The sequence below is a fragment of the Phascolarctos cinereus genome, unplaced genomic scaffold (assembly GCF_003287225.1).
Source record: "Phascolarctos cinereus isolate Bilbo 61053 unplaced genomic scaffold, phaCin_HiC Scaffold_5;HRSCAF=322, whole genome shotgun sequence".
NCBI classification, from domain to species: domain Eukaryota; kingdom Metazoa; phylum Chordata; class Mammalia; order Diprotodontia; family Phascolarctidae; genus Phascolarctos; species Phascolarctos cinereus.
Genome location: NW_027555958.1, coordinates 226,991,089 through 227,008,730, shown reverse-complemented (window position 1 = coordinate 227,008,730; position 17,642 = coordinate 226,991,089). Strand labels below are relative to the sequence as shown.

The following is a 17,642-nucleotide window of genomic DNA, read 5'->3' as shown; positions in this document are numbered from 1 at the left end:
CTACGGCCAAAAAAAAATGTGTTTGTGGGCCTTAATGAAGGCTAGGAAGGAAGGAGGAAAATTATTCTGGAAATTAACCTAGACAAGGGATACTTAGGAAAAGAACCTTGCTGAAGAGTTTATGGATGCCACCCTAGAAGAACCGCCACCACCTTGGGTAGTTGAATGGCAAGCAGTTTTGATGTCTAACTAAAGATGCTTTCTAAAGACCACCTGGTATCCCCAAGGACTGAGGCTAAGATATCTAGCTAACTCAGGTATGAAACAGACTCAAAAATTCACCAAAAAAAATTATTAAACCCCTATTGTGTACAGAGCGCAGTACTTGGTGAAATAAAAAGTTTAGATAATTCTCTGCCTTCATTGAGGTTGGAATAAGGAGATGGACTTATATATGAAGGCATACCAAATTCTAGTGGACTAAGTTGTGTCTGAATCTTGCTTATCAATATATAATTTACCCTGAGGTAGATTTTGCATTCTGCCTGAAAGAGTTATGATGTGTATGACTCATTTTGAAGAAAGGGCACAGGAGATAATAAAGGGGTCAGACCATAGCCTTAAAATCTCTAAGGAGGAGAAACAGTTCAATCTTATGGACAGTGGCAATATACTGAATAGAGGAAATCCATGGATCCTTCATTTTTTAATTTTAATTTTATTTTTTCAATTAACAAGCATTTATTTTCTCTCCTTCCATTACCTATCCCCCATCACTGGAAAAAAGAAAAACAAAGACAAAACCCTTGTAACAAATATGCATAGTCAAACAAAACAAATCCCCGCAATGGCCATGTAAAAATACATCTCATTTTGCAGTAGAATCTACCACCTCTATTTATCAACAAGTGGATGGCATTCGTCATCATCCATCCTTCAGCACTGCAGTTTGTCATTGTATTGATCAGAATTTTAAAATCTTTCAAAGTTGTTTTGCTTCTTATACTGCTGTAATTATTGCATAAATTCTTATCCAAGTTCTGTACTTTGCATCGACTCATTCAGTCTTCCCAGGTTTCTCTGAAACCATCCTCTTCATCATGTGTAAACTAAGGAGGTGCTGATCAATTGGGAAATTACTAAACAATTTATGGCATATGAATGTGATGGACCATTATCACGCCATAAGAAACAACAAAAGAAACCTTCAACTTCAGGCAATCCTTCATGGTTTGATTGCAGACCTTCACAAAATACCATCTAAATATTTCAGCATCCTTCCAGCATTGCTGTAGTATCTTGGAATGCTGCCAACGACAGGGCTGATTTTGTATACTGCACAATTAGTACTGATCAGTATTACTATGTACTATTTGCCAACTTTAAAGTGCTATAAAAGTGTATTGCCATTATTTTCCCTCCACTAACTAGCAAAATATTATATGCTTCTGGAAACTGCATGAATTTTTTCATGCCAACAGTGTACCTTTGAGTAAATTGCCATTTTAGGCTAATGCAAAGTTTATAATTTTTTGAGCACCATACTTAAAGATCAACTAAACAAGTGTCCAACTTGATAATAAAGTACAATAATTAAAGTTTATGTAGCAAGAGTCTGCCCTAATAGTAATACTGCATGCCTTTATTATAAAAGATTAACGTGGACTGCTGGACAAGGTAACTCGGGGTAACTGAGAGCAGTATTATAATCCTGAGTCTCCCACTACAAATATTTTATTTATTATAACTATAGATTGGCCCATGGCCTTGAAAAAAAATAGCTGTTAAATATAGCCCAGACAGTGAGTTACTGGAAAAATTAATTAAAATCTAAAACATGACCCATGGACTTGGTGTCAGAAAAAAACTGGATTCAAATCCTGACTCAGCAATTTGCTAGCTGTGTGACCCTGCAAGTAACTTACCCTCTCTGATTCTTATTTCCCTTAGTTGTAAAATGTGGACTATGATAATGCATCTAACTCACAGAGTTGTCACCTGGCTGAAATGAGATAATTCATATAAAGCACTACGCAAACCTTAAAGTGCAATAGAGATGTGAGCTATTATTATTTTAAGTGAGGGTGAAGCTAGTGAAAAGTTTATACACTGGTAAAAGCATTGGTAAGATTTATTGTCCCTTCCCATCTCCCTCATAGCTTTACCTCTGAATGTAAACTCTTTGAGGGCAGGGGCTGTTTCATTCTTGAATTTTATCCCCATCACCTAGCACAATTCTTGGAACACAGAAAAAAATTAACAGATGCTTATTTCCTGTTTGATTGATAAAGGCATCCAGCAAAGAGCCCTGTTCCTTACCTTCAATTAATATCCAAATTTCTTCTCCATTTCTCCCAATTTATTAATAAAATAATGAAAGCTATTCAAAACACTCAAAACTGGTGAACTGTGAAAAATATCAGTCAAGAATGAATTTTGGAATCATGCACAAAATTAGTCCATTTTAAAAATTCTTCATTTTTAAATGGTTTTTTTTAAACAGTCTGCAACAGAGATTGTATATCTTAGCAAAATATAAACTCCTTCAGGGCAGGGACTATCTCAGATTTGTATTCCTAAAGCCTGGCACATGGTAGGTGTTTAATAAATTGTTGACTGATTGATCAATACCTGATCCTTACTGCTGTCACAATTCTACTGTGGTCCCTAGATATTTTCTCTTTGTGGGAGCTAGGTGGCACAATGGATACAGTTCTGAAGTTGAAATCAGGAAGCCCTGAGTTCAAATACTGATATTGATGCTTATTAGCTTGGAGACCTTTGCCAAGTCACTTAACCTCAGCCATTTGTCAAATGGGGGCAATATAATATGCCATACTTTGCAGGGTTTTCGTAAAGATCAGATGAGTTAACATATTAAAAATACTTTGCAGAACTCAGAGTGCTGTATAAATGTGAGCTATTTTAGTATAAGGTAGTTTGCAATGATACAAATATTATAAGCACACTTAGTGAAGGTGTTATTATGGCCATACAATCACACCATCCAGTATAAAATAAAGCCCTTTTAGTGAATTCCTGTTTACAAAGCTTTCCCATTTGATACATGCTGAATTTTAGGCCCCATCAACACATCAGTAATTTTCCATTATACTGAAAGGTTTTTCCACTTAGGAACTTTTAAGTTTTTATTAGTTGATTCCTTGAAAAATATTTTAAAGATTTATTCTATTTGGAAAGCCATTACAGTTGACTTTTTATGCATTGCCATTTTGATGATGAAATTCACAGCACAAAAATATAAAATGCTGTCTAGAGTTTAAGACTGGCAAGCTGGATGCAGAGACATGACCTCTTACCATTTCTGGGATTGATTTACAAATAATCTGACCTCTTCATACCTCACTTTTTTCATAGGTAAAGTTAGAATAACAGAATCACTAGGCATCATTGCTAGACACTTCTACTAATTGTAAGAGGATTATCTTTTCACTGATGGCCTATTCCCCTACGTGATTTTCAATGCTGCCACATTTTTACTAAAAATATTTGCTTTCTGATGCTATTAAATAGAATCAAGAAGATGAGTATTCCTTGAGAATAATCTAAAGAAAGTTGTATACATTATGTTTTCTGGGAAGAGAAAATCATAACCAAATTGTGAGATCATAAAAGTTATAACTATAACTATATATGTACATTTATATTTAAAATTCCATACTGTTTTCATATGCGCCTTTTATTACCAGGGGAGGTTTTATTCAGAGGTTCCTAAATTTTTTTCTTCTTTTAAAAATAATGCTTTGAGCCAAGAGATCCGTTCCAGGTTTCACTCAGTTCCAGTTGAAAGTGTAAATGTGCAGCAGGATATTTTTGCAAGGAGCCTGAAAAATCACCCGTGCCAGATACCTGAAACTTTGTTAGAGTATTCAGTGGAAAATTTCATTTCCACATGATAAATAACTGTAGGATATTTTAAGAGATTGAGACAAGTACCTTCCAATAGCTGATTATATTCCCTCTATAGAAATATGAAATAGGGGAAGGACAGGGAGGGTGTCTATAAAACTCAGCTACCGGATGTGACTAATTAAAACAAATAATTTTGTCATTCACTAAATTCTCCGTAATTGCCCTTCCCCTCTTCCGTGAGTTTTATTTGTAGACAAGGTAAAGTTATACTTCAGCGATTTTTACTATTCATCCCAATGCTCCTATTCTATCCTTGATGTTAAAGCATATTGAAAGGCACAACATTGAAAAGGAAAGGGAAAGTCCTGAATGTCATTGGCTCAGCTTTCAAACTGCCCTAAATCTTCTTTAAAAAATAGCAAAGCTCAGCTTTCCCACATTTGAAAATGGGTGTTGAAATTCTCCACCCTTTTCTAATTCAGTGGTTCACCCGGGAAAAGGACATCAGGGTGGAGAAGGCATGGTTTTCATCTAGGTTGTTGGTTATTAAGCTTCCTATTTCCCTTAGACCAGAGGAATAATTTCACTTCCTGCAACGCCTTCCCTCTTTTGCATTTTGCATCCCCCGCGCAATTTCATTTTGATGGATACCAAGGGGTCTGCCAATGTAGGGAATGGTATTGTTTGTCCCGAATAAAAAAAAGGTGGGGGGACCGGGGAAGGGACGGTGACAAACTGAGAGGTCTCTTGGTTTTTGAAAAAGAAAATAGAATTTCCTCTTCCAGGACGGCAGCTTCAGGCAAGGGGAAAATTGACCACGGTGTTTGCGAACAGTGAACAGTGCCCAGAATTAGAGCTCTCTCCAGTGACCAAAGAGATCATTAAAAAACAAAACAAAACAAAACAAAAAACAAAACACAAAAACCGTACATGCCGACATACAAACAATTCGATGCACAATAAACTCGACTCAGATAATCCCTCAAACCTGCGCCCACCAAGGTTTGGGTAACCGGTCCTCTGTGTGTGTGTTGGGGGTGAGGGGAGGGACTTACGGATAGGGATCGGGGTGGGGGGCAATGAGAAAAAGGGGGTTGTTTTCGAGAGTTGCTGCATTTGTATGTTTCTCCTCTTTGGTGAACTTGTCAGCGGCAGAAGCAGCTGTAGGAAGGCAGAGAAAGAAAAAGGGAGGGGAAAGGGAAGGAAGTTTGTGCTTGCATGTGTATGTGTATCTGTGTGTATGGTTTAAGGTCAAGAGGCGGATGCACAGAGTAAATTAGTAAAAACAGTAAAAGGAAAGGAGAAAGGAGGAATAGATAGGGAAGAGGGAGAAAAGAATGCCCCCAAAGAGGAGGATTTTTTTTTGGTATGTGCAATCTGGGTCCGAGGAAGCGCATTCTTCTGATTTGCGTGAATTTACACACACACAGACACACACACACACACACACACATATTTCATAGGCTCACTTTTAATTCTCCAGGACTGTGGGGCTTTTCTTGTTTCCGTGTCACTTTAAAAATAAACCTCGGAGTTTATCTCGGGCTAGAAACCAGTTTAAAAGTCAACACCACCGAGAGCCCAACGCCCCTCACACGCGCTTTCTGCATTCCCCCGCACCCAACACCTTCCAAATACAGACCCTTCTAGACTATGTACAACCCAGTCTTTTAACTGGCGCACTAAGTTGAAGCGAAGCCTTAGAAATTACCAGGAAGATTTTCATAGGTTGTTATCAATGTGGGGGAGGTGTTTACATATTTAAAAAATTAATATTGTATATGTAAATTATTTTAAGCAAGTTTTTTTATTTTTTGAGAAAACAATTACATTTTATCTTAAAAGTCTAAGGAATGTTTTAGAATTTTCATTCACTTAAGGGAATGTAGATCGGATCCTTACTTGGAGTCTTTGAAACTCCTCTGGCAGCTCATGATTTTCATTTTGTGAAAAACAAGATCTTCAAGTTGTTGGGGGTAAAAAAATGTTCATGAAAAGCTGGGAGAGCAGCAGTAACCAGCAGGAGAAAACGGTCCCCTCCCCCTTTCCTGTGGGTGAAATTGATTCCAACAGATTCTCCACCCCCCTCCCCACTATCTCCCCCTTCAGTGGGCGAAGCACATTGCTGTATTTATTTTGAAGGCTACAGAGTATGAGGGCTGGCTGGAGACACCCACGTGCTTCTGACTCTCATCAGCATAATGATCGCCTTAGCCAGAGAGTCCTGTCTATATAAACCACAAAAACCTAATCATTAGAAATCCCCAGCCTCCAAAAACCACATTTTAGGACAAAAACTGAGGCATTTTTTCTCGCTCCTTCATCCTTTCGACCACATTTTTTTGAGACCCGAAGTAGCTCCCCCCCTTAAACTCTGATTTACAAATAAATAAATTACACCCACTAAACTTCAGGGGGGGAGAGAAAATTATTGGGGGGGGAGATTTTCAATCTATTAATTTTTAGACTCAGCAGAGAATTAAGGGGCTGAAAGGTACCAGGAACTGCCTATTTGCGCTCCCCCAGCAAGCTTTTTGCAACCTATTTTAACCACCAAGCTGACAGTTTTCCAACTGTTTTTAATCCTTCCTTCTTCTTTGGCAGTCACAAGGTTGAGTGTGTAAGAAAAAAAAAGTTTATTTCTTATCCTCTGTCATCAGTCACGCTTTTTTCTCTTTTAATTATTCTTTTGACCAATATTTCAACCCCCCCCCTTTCCGCTTTAAAAACAAATAAATAAGAAGTATTTTTTTCTCCCTCAAGCCTTTTTGGCCGTGGTGGGGGTGGGGTAGGGTGGCGGGGGTGAAGATAGATTAAGAAGTCAGCAGAGACGCTTTGAGAAAAACGAAAAGTTCACTGCTGTGGGATCAAGCCAGCAGCTCTTGGGCTTCCTCAATACATTTGGTCAGGAAAGTGCTCCTCGGTGTTTTAGGGGAGACAGGAAAAGGGAAAGGAAAAGGACAAGTAGAGGTGAAAAAAACCCTTTATACTCTGGGAGACATTTGCACATCTACCGACACCCCCAAAACGGCTCGGTATCCCGAACCTGCGGCACAGACAGACGGACTTGTCCTCCTTGGTGTTTCTCCCCCGCTGGTGGACAGCAGCAGTACAGCAACAATGCAAAGTTAGGACTAGAGATCGGCTGCGACTCAACTTACCTCCTGGCACCTTGAAAATCAGAAGGAAAAGAAACTCTTGCACTTAGAAGCAGAAGTAGTTGCAAGGAGGTGGTGGTGAGGAGCGAGAGAGAAGAGGAGGGGGGAGAAGAAGAGAAAGAGTGGAGCCTTGAAGCTGCGGAGGGTAGCAGCAGCGGCGGCGGCGGCAGCAGCAGCAGCCGTAATCTGAGTGAGCTAGAACACAAGGGGGGAGCATCTGCGGCAGCGGCAACAGGAGGAGGCGGCGAAGGAAGAGGAGGAGGAGGTGGAGGCGGAGGAGAAGGCTGCAGCTGGGCAGCTGTGGGAAGAGCAGCGGCCGCAGCAGCGGCAGCAGGCAGTCCTGGGGCTATGCTGTTTCCAGCTGGGCGCCGCTGAACAAGAAGCCGTCCGCTGAGCTGGACTTTGGGAAAGGGGGGCTCAAGGGAGACCCAGGAACCCAGGCGTCCGAGGGGACCCCATGTAAACCCGCTCCAACCACAAGCTCCCCCCAGCCGCCACATACACCCACGCGCCCCTTCTCGGCTGCCACCCTCGGTTTCTCCAAAGACTCCGGAAAAGAACTGCTCGTCCTCTTCTCCCCACCCCGCCAATCCGAACTGATCAGCACCTCCAATCTCCCCCCCCAACCCCCCACGCCGAGTGTCAGACTCTTCCTGGCCTTTGGCTCCATCGAACTTGATCTCGTTTATCTCCTCCACCCCATCGCCTACACCCCTTATTTCTCCCCCTCCTCTCGTTCTCTCCCTCCTGGTTTCCTTTTCTCCCTTCTTTTTCACCCGGCTTCCCCTCCCCCCCGGCCACTTCGCTAACTTGTGGCTGTTGTGATGCGTATTCCCGTAGATCCGAGCACCAGTCGGCGGTTCAGCCCCCCCTCCAGCAGCCTGCAACCCGGCAAGATGAGCGACGTGAGCCCGGTAGTGGCTGCCCAGCAGCAGCAGCAGCAACAGCAGCAGCAGCAACAGCAGCAGCAGCAGGAGGCGGCGGCCGCGGCGGCGGCAGCAGCGGCGGCGGCGGCGGCGGCGGCAGCTGCGGCGGCGGCCGCGGTGCCCAGGCTGCGCCCGCCTCACGACAACCGCACCATGGTGGAAATCATCGCTGACCACCCGGCCGAACTCGTCCGCACAGACAGCCCCAACTTCCTGTGCTCCGTACTGCCCTCTCACTGGCGCTGTAACAAGACCCTGCCCGTGGCATTCAAGGTAAGGAAGGGGCTGCCGACTCGCTCTGCTGCCTTGCCCTTCTGACCCCTGCATCCACCCTCCAGCTCACCCAGCACCGCAGCCCATCTGAATTCCCCAACGCCAGGCAATGGGTATGCGTGTGCCTGTTCATGTGTTTGTGTGAGGAAACCGGTTCCCCCAGACACCATCAGAGGAAGAGGGCAATGCATTCTTCTCTCCTGAACCTTCCTTACCAGTTACCACTAACATAAGAGGAATGTTTCCCCAAACGCCTTCCTCAAGCGCTCCGACTCCCCCATTTTAAGTAGGGAATCTGTCAACCCCATACCTTTCTTCTAATCCTAACTGAGAAAGGGCATAGTGCTTTCCAGCTCCCCCGGCTGGCTCGCTCCCCTAACCTCCGAGTGATGCACCTTTTTAATCCCTTCTCACTTCATCCCAGCTCCACTTTCCTCTCTCTACCGCCAGGGTAGCTTAGTGCACCTCTTTAGACCCCAAGCCACCTTTCCAAATCTCGCCCCTCCCTTACCTTCTGTCCCACTTTCCTTCTTTGACCTCTACCCCCTCCAGCCTTTCAATTTACTTCTTTACCCCCTCATTCTCTAGCAGTGGTCTTTCCCACTGCTTCTCTGCCTTTGCTTCAGTCCTACCCCTTAGCTCCTGGTAACTTTCTTCTAAGCACCTAGACGCAATGAACCTCGACACCGCCAACTTCGTTCACCGCCTTTAACCCTCAAAACACCCCGGGACCAGTTCCTCTCCACGGTTCCGTTCGTAACCTCCTCGGTCCTCCAACCCACTCCCCCAGTTCTCGGTTCCTACTGCTCCCCCTCCGTCGCTCAGACTTCCAGCTGGGTTCGCACTCAGTGGTGGCGAGGGGCACACTCTCTATTTGGCTCCCCACCCCAGTACAGTTTTCATAGTGTCTCGTTTGATTTAAGGAAAAACTAGGGGCCTGAGCCACTTAGAGTGTTCTCTGTCTCTCTCTCTCTGTCTGTCTGTCTCTCTCTTTCGCCTTCATCTCTCCATGTCATCTCTCATGTCAGGGGGTTTCGGGGGGGGGAGATTATTCCCTGGTCTGGGCTCTCTGTGGACGCCCAGCGACTCTGCCCGGGAGCACCCAAACCTATTGTTACCCGGGGAGGTTTAGAGGAGGTGGTATTGGACTAGGTGGTCGGGAGGGCTCTGGGGCAGGGAGCCACTGGAGGGCAAATCCGCGGAAGGGTACTGGAGACGGAGGGTGCCGGCTTTCCTGACCCGCGACGGGCTTTGCTCAGTCCCTGAGGCAGGGAAGAGATAGGCCGGGCGGCTGTTGGTGGGTGCCTGCAGTTGTCCAGAAAAGCTCCTGGCTTCGGGTGGGGTTCAAGGGGGTAGTGGAAGAGCGAGGGGAGGGGAGCCTTCTGAGGTGTTCCAGGGCAGAGAGTGGGGTGGCCGGGCGGGGATCTGGCCCCCAAGGGGGCTATGTGTGTGCCCGGGGCTCCGCCCGCATTAATCCCCGGTGAGTCCCATTTCTACACCCCGGGAGGTGCTTCTGGACTAAGCAGAGATCCTCACGTACTGAACGCCCCACTCCCCATTTTCCTTTTTCTTCTTAGAGCTAAATCTGGAAGCGATGGTGGGGGTGGGGAGTAATCACTTGAAAATTCTACTTCTAACTTTAAAAGTTTGGAATAAAACTTGGTTTAGCTTTAAATAAAGGAAAAAACAACTTTGCCCCCTTTATTCCCATTCCCTTTTTCTGTTTACATCACATTCTCAGTTCCAAGAAGCCGTGGGAGCTGAGCCGGTGGGTTATCACCCTCTCACCTTTTTTTGCGGGAAGAGGTACGAGCTTGGAAAGGTGGGAAAATTGGACCCGGCGACAGCGAGAGAAGCCCGAGTTTCCTGCTTTACCAATCTGTCCTCTCTCCATCTTTCCCCTGTCCCTCCTAGTAGTTCTCCTAGCAAATACCGTTATCTGGGTTAGAATATCAATTCTAGGGGTGAGTTTGGGTTCGGGAAAGCACCTTGTCAGGTTGAGGAGTGTGTGGTCCCCAGCCTGTTGCAACACGGAGAGAAGCAGACTAGATGAAGGCTCCGGGACAAGCAGGGGCTGCCCTAATACTGTGGAGGCAGGAATGAAACACCTTCCCAGGCAGAGGGATAACCTGAGGACTTGTTCAAGATAAAGAGGAGATTCTGAAAGGGAAAACAAATGTTATCACCCCTGGGGCCTAGATTTCAGAGTTGCAAAACCAAAACGCAGGCTAGACCAAGACATTTTTTTTCCCAAGGCTGTACTAATCTTCACCACTCCTAACTAGTAGAACTTGTGCAGGTTGGACTTGGGGTCCCTTGGGTAGGTACTATCAATAGAGATCAGGGTAAGTAAGGGAAGTTCCGGGAATGAAAGAAGGAGGTGATTCCAGATATTCCTGTACTGGGGCTGATGCCAAAACTCCCTCAGGCCAATCGCAGCTACTAGTCCTTGATCACTTTCCCCCCCACTCAACAATTCAGATGCAGTGTGTGGGTGGAAATAGAAAGAAAGAAAATTCCAGGTCAATTAAAAGCACTAGTTATCTAGATAGCTTTTTATATTGTTAGTATCAGTACAGAAATCGGAATGAGTATTATGGGAAAGGGATGATGCACTCTGGGGCAAGTTTCACTTTGAAACTGGCTTATGAAATGTTTTTCAGTCCTTGCCTTCTTACCTTATTAATTGCTCATTTTTAATGATTAGCATTTTATGTCCTGAAAAATGGAAATCTTGGAATATTTGTGAACAATAGGTATTCAATCCGCCAACTCAAAAAGTGATTTAAAAAGACTCATTTTACCCAAGGCCCAGAATTCTCATTAGACTTGAAGGTAACATGTTAAAGAGTTGGACAATTTAAATTTATTGGAAATATAAAATAAAAAGATGGGTATGAGGTGTCTACACAGCACCAAGCATCTGAAGTAAAACTTGAAAAGTCCAGTGATTAGACTACATACTATTTCTGATGCCAGAAATCTGCACATTTAGGAACATCTGGTTGCTTGACGAGATTTATCTAATATTTGGAGTTCTATAAAGAGTTTGGTATGGTAACTAAAAGATCAGGGATAGTAAATTAATCTCAAACTTATCAGCTTAGTCTGATATGATAATCGTGTCATATATGCATATATATGTATAAATCTCATATATATATGCTTTGGATAGAAAGTGCTATTTTTTCTAACATAGAAATGACATAATGTAAGAGATAAATGTTTGAACCCCTCAAAAGTAGAATGCCACAGGTAGCTAAACAAAATGTTTTACTTAGACACTTTTTTTCACTGAATGTGGTGATTTTTTTCCCCAACACTTCATTTATTTATTATAATACATCATACTCTGTACTGTTAATCATACTTGTTGTCCAGTGATATAGTTAATTATGAATTAGGGTTTTTTAGTTTGTTTTTGTTTTTTAAGGGAACAGGATACTCTTGAATAGTAAGTTGAATTTATAGACATCATAGTAACAGTACTAAATTGAATTAATCTGAAAAAAAATCCAACCCCTTCTCTTCACATCTCACTTCCTATGCATTTATAGGATGGCAAACATATGAATGTAAACAACAATTCTGCCTAAAATGTAGATGTTTGGCCTCAAACATCCAGGTATTGGGAAGCATACAGAATTTTGCCAAAAATTTTCATTTTCCATCTGAATGTTGTACAGATACAAACTGTTTTTCTTAGTCATTCAGAGAAGAGCTAAGTTTATTGCAAAAGACGTTGCAGTATGCTTTTTTAGTATGGCAGAATTTACCTGTGATGAGGGAGTAAACTCATCCAGACAAATTTGGAGGCCTAAAATGAGGCAACTTCTTTGGAGACAACAATTTGGTAGTAATATTTGGAAAGAAATATGAAATATTTATATTCCTGTGCAATGGATTGTTGTTTTTTAATGCTCACAAAAGATGGATAGATCATTCAGGTTTTTTTAATCAAAGAATTTACTTGTACGAAACTGCTATGGATTCTGTTTCCCCTCATATATTAAGCTTGTCACTTACTAAATGATATTGGCAATGAATCTTAGCATGCTTATGACCTAAGCAAAGACTTTTGGGGACGATCATTATATAATATTTTCAAGATTTAAGTGGATTAGAAATATATAATGAAAAAATAAGACTAGTCAGCAAAGAAGACAAATGTTATTTATCTGCAAATGGGAAGGGTCTTTTTTTTAACCAAATTTTGCAGTTTTGAAATGTTCACTCAGCCCAGGTGTCAAGGAAATGGAGATAAATATTTTTAACTTTTCTTTCTGGGTCATCTTACTGAAAGCTTAAAATAGTATGACTTATTAGTTCAGGGCTCTTTGTTATCCTCTATGATACTAGTAATGAAAAAGCAACTTCCAAATTCTAACCATTAGTTAATATTATGCAGAAATAACAGAGAGCAAAAACTTTAAATTAGCTGCCAGTCAGAGCACTATAATCTGTCCACGTATCCATTGTAAAGTCCAGTTTTCAGCATCCTTTGCTCAGCTTTTCTAGATAGCTTCAAGTTGAAGTACGGTGTAGAAACTCTAATTCCAGATGTATTTTTTTATATACCAAGTAGTACAAGGGTATTTTGCTGTTTTGTGTTAGAGTACATTGGGCTATATTTTTTAGTGGTCTCACTAAAACACTTTTCCAGAAAACTCAAAGTAGCAAAGACACTTTTAGATATGACATATTGCACATAGTTAATTTGACATTTTAGATGATGCCTTTCAGTATTTCTCAAAAAGGAGGGTTTCAAAATGACTGAGCATTTCCATTTCAAAATCATTTTTCAACATGACTGGATACTCTTTTTTATCTTAAAAAACTACACCTGAAGCTGTTCTGTTCTATTTTTCCTGCACATTGGCATTCCTACATATTCAGGCCCTTTCAGATCTCATGCACCTAAACCAGAAACATGGTATATTAAAACAGATGTGAATTGTTATGTAAAAGTCATGTAAATTTATAGTAAATTTCAAGTTGTAGAGCCACAGAAGCCTTTTGATTTTATGCCTTTAAATGTAATATGTCTGCATTACTTTTTGTGAGTTAATAGTGTAAATTTGGATAAATATATGTATCTTATTGGTAAGTTAAGCAGAATAAATATACCTTTGGAGGCTAGGAAAATAAATATTTTTAAATGATCAAAAGAAGAATATTTGAAAAATAGCTACTGTAGATACTTTCTACAGTTCTCCACCCCCCTCCACCCACCCCCCACCCCCCCGCGTTACTACCAAGATAACGCTTTTAAAATCCCAGATTGTCGATCTTTAGACATTTTCATTTGAGTTGATGCCTGGCGCACACATTGCCAGCTTGAATCAAAATCTTTTCCATAAAATTATTCTACTCTGTGAAATGCATTTTAAAAGTTACAAAGTGGCACATCATGTTTGTTTTACTTTTTGTTTCTGGAATTCAGTTGGCTGTCCTTAAATTCTAGGCCTGAACTTTGAAAGTAGCCGGAACATTTGTCAAAGCTTTTGGGTATTTTGCTTTAAATTATTTTGAAATAACTGCTATACAAATAAAGCCGTTGATTTCATTAGAATATTTCTTTTCAGTACTAGTAATTCATGTTTTGAACTACATAGACTACAGCTAATAGGCCTCAGTCAGTTTCTGTGTTATTAAGAACTGCATTACGGCATTGTTACCAACACATTGTGCCAAATGATGTGGACCAGGAAGAGTAATTAATTAGATAAAAGCAGCAATCTGACCATGGAAATGTCATGGACAATTTTTATTTTCATTTACTAAGACTATATGAACCTGAATGAATAGCCACGTACAAAAAAAATATAAGGGCCTGGGCTATTCCCTCATTCGTTGTTTCTCCTTCACTCGAAGGAATTAATTGTTTCATTCACAGAATTCCATGCTGAATTTCAGACTAGTGTGTGGAGGGCAACCTTCTTTCACCTTAGTGTGTTTAGGCTATTTGTCATTTGATCTCAGCACCTTGTTACCTTAAGGTGAGCTAAGGACAAAGGGAAGTCCTCCTTAGAGTCCCCAGAACAGAATATCATTCTCTTCTTTGTCCTTCATGGGTAGACTTGATTCTTACAAGCATTTGATTCATCATAAAAGTTTTGATTTCAAACTGCCCTTTGTACCCTCGTAGTGTTTTTAGATAATACTTCTCAATAAGTGATTGACTGATAGGTTTGCAAGACAAGCTCAGGCTCCATACTTGCTCCTAACCAATAAAAGAGATGCTTTAATCCGTCCATCAGAATACATTTTGACGGCTTACAGTGGGTGCAGTCGAAATGCTTAATGGACTCTTGATTATTTTGGCTTTCTTTTCGATGAATTTAGTTACTCTCAAATAGTTGAGAGTGTTAATGGGGAAAGTTTGTTTAGACTCTCATATATATATACATATATATATATATATATATATATATATACATATATATATATATATATATATATATATACACTAAAGCTTTATGACTTATATAAAGCCAAATATTCTTTTAAAAATCTTGAGGAAAGAATTAGATAGTCTCTTGATCTGATACCACAAATACTAGAACAGCCATTGTATTTGACTATCAATCTAAATTTTAGCCATATAGGGAAAAGTCTGTAGTAAATCTCATTAGTTGGCAGTTTTCAGGCAAAGTTGCCTTATTTTAGGTATATTTAAATTAGAGAAGACTTAAAATTTGTGATTATTTGTTTTGTACAAAACAATATAAATCTTACCAATGATTAATGTAGTCATTATTATAATGCTTAGGCAAAGCAAAATGAATTTATATATATTACTGTTAGAGAATCCTTACTTTTATATATTCCCATATTGAATCAATTTTCCTGTTCTAACTAAAAAAAAATCCATTATATTAAAAATATGCAGTATAATAATAACGTCTCAGAGTTCTTGAAAAACCTTATATTTGGGGAAATTACTCTACTTCCCTCTGAAATGCAGCCAGGTCTGGGGTGAAACCCAGCAGCTATTCCATACCTCTCAGCAATACTATAGACTGTCCCAGGATATAAAGCAAAGAATAACATACCAAGTTGAAGCCTCAAGGGATGGTTATACCAAGAGGCTATATTTAGTGCAAATTGGACTTTGGTTAGAATATAACATTAGCCCTCCAAGTCTTACCCAGAGTGCAATGTCATAATTATCCTCTCTGTATTTATATAACATCTTTCTTCTAAGGAGTCAAAACATTTTACAGATGTTATTTTATTAATCCCTAATAGATGGAGGGAACATTTTATTATTCCCATTTTATAGGTTGGAAAACTGAGGCCCCTAAAGATCAAGTGACTTGCCTGAGGTCTCATAACGATTCAGTGGCAGAGCCAGAATGAAAATTCCAGCATTTTGATCCTTAATACTATACACTCTTCACATCTTTTCTTTTCCTATAACAATGCTTTCATTAGTTACAAATGCAGTTTGCTATCTATAGAACAAAGAAAGAGAGGCAGTGTGCTTTAGTTAACAGAGAGCCATCTGTGAAGCTAGGAAGACTTGGGTTTGAGTCTTACCTGTGGCTTGTGACGTCTGGCAAGTCATTTAGGTCCTCAGTTCTCTAAGACTATGAGTTTACAGAGAAGGTAGATACTGACTTGCCTTTGAAGAGGGTATTTCCTCACCTGGCATTTTGCTATATCAATGGAATCACGGATCAAGCCCTTATCCCTGTCCCTCTAAACAAGAAAACCACAGAGCATTAAATCAAACACCCCCCATCCCCACCCCCAAGCAGTATCTGCAGGATGCCAAATATTCAAATGAAAACTGAAAAATGTAGTCAGCTCTTCTCTGGACATTGCAAGATATTCTGAAGCTTGGCATTGTGTATATGAATTTGGAAAAGGATGATGCCAGCTGCTACCACCCTTAGCATCCCTGATGGTAGCAGCAGCACCGAAAGTTTATTGAATGCCGAGGGAGAATATCAAGCCTCATTTGGCACCAGAAAGGTGCATGTGTTTTTCGAAGACGATCAGCCATCAAGAAATAGACCATTTAGTGGAGCGTCAAGTCACACAAACACAGACATAATTTATGTTTTTACATAATAAGACACACATAGAACGCATGTAAATAAAGTCTTCATGAATCTATGCTCTTTAGATTAAAGAATAAGATGTTATCAATGGCCTTCCAATGAGGGGTTGATCACCAGAAAAAAGAAGGACATAGCTGGTTCTGATACTTTACTATGTAGTTCTTGGCAGCACTCCAAGAGGAGTCATTGGTTGTGGTCATTGACTACAGAAAAGAGATTGTTCTTCTGGAACTTGTACAACCTTTCCCTCCTGTGCCTCTCATCTTCCAGTCTTTGTCCTTCAATGCCTGAAACGTCTCTCTTCCTGACACTCCCCCCCTCCCCCATCCTCATCACCTTCCTTCAAGGCACAACTTGCACAGTCATATCTTTCAAGAAGCCTTTCCTAATACCCCCTGCTCATAAACTGTGCAATATCATCAGCTATTAATGTCTCACAGGATCATAAGATTAAGAACTGGAAGGGAGATTAGAGCTTTTTCTACTCCATCCCCATTTTACAGATGAAGACATTGAGTTCTAGAGAGGCTAAGTAACCTCTGGCCCATGGTAATATGGTAAATAGCAGAGATTGAATTCCACATTCTCCAATTCCAAATACAGTGTGCTTTTCCTTCTACTTTGACTCAGTTTTTTCTTTGAATCTAAATTTCTCTGTCTTTGTATCCCTAGTGCTTAATAAATTGTCTTGTCCTCAATAGGTGCTTAATCAATCACTAATCTCTTGGTGAAATCTTGATTTAATTTACTCTCGTGGATTCTGTGATCATTTCCAAGAGATGACTCCCATACTCATCCTTAATTTCTCTCCTGAGTTCTAAACACATATCACTTTTGTGCATTTCCAGCTGCATAGGCATCAGACTCATAATGTCTTAATCAAGATTCATAATTATTCTCTTCACCCCCACCCTTCTTCTAAATGTCCCTATTTCTTTTGAGGGTATCACCATCCTTCTAGTCACCAAGGTTCAAAACCTTAGAGTCATTCCTAACTCCTCATTCTTCCTCACCTCAAATTTCTAATCAGTTCTCTTGATTCTAGTTGCACCTCCCACCTGTTCCCTTCTTTCTATTTATACGGGCCCCCACCTCCCAACCCCAATCCCACTTCAGGCTCTCATAACCTCTTGCATAGACTGTTGCAGTAGCCTTCATATTGGTCACCCTGTTTCAAGTCTCTCCACATTCCATTTTGCACACAGACACCAAGTTAGTGTTTCTAAAACTTAGATTTAAAATGTAGATGTCCCTTCCCTGCTCCCAAAGCTATATATTGTAGCTATTGTTAACTAGGTTAAAATACAGTCTTCTCTGTTTGTCTACCTTTTCTGAGTTCCTGTACATTACTGCCCTTCATACACTCTACATTTTAGCCAAACTCACCCAATTGCTGTTCTTAA

The 17,642-nt window shown here is 40.8% G+C and overlaps 1 protein-coding gene across 2 annotated transcripts in view; it reads left to right on the top strand.

Moving 5' to 3' along the window:
- The first annotated feature begins 7,265 nt into the window (after positions 1-7,265).
- Positions 7,266-17,642, top strand: part of RUNX2 (RUNX family transcription factor 2) — a 173,617-nt gene continuing 163,240 nt past the window's right edge. The window contains exon 1 of one of the 2 annotated variants that reach the window (XM_078155334.1): positions 7,266-8,170. In XM_078155334.1, coding sequence (XP_078011460.1) covers positions 7,796-8,170 — 375 coding nt within the window. In that variant the 5' untranslated portion in view covers positions 7,266-7,795. The remainder of the gene's footprint in view (positions 8,171-17,642) is intronic. The other variant, XM_020993833.2, reaches the window with a different exon arrangement.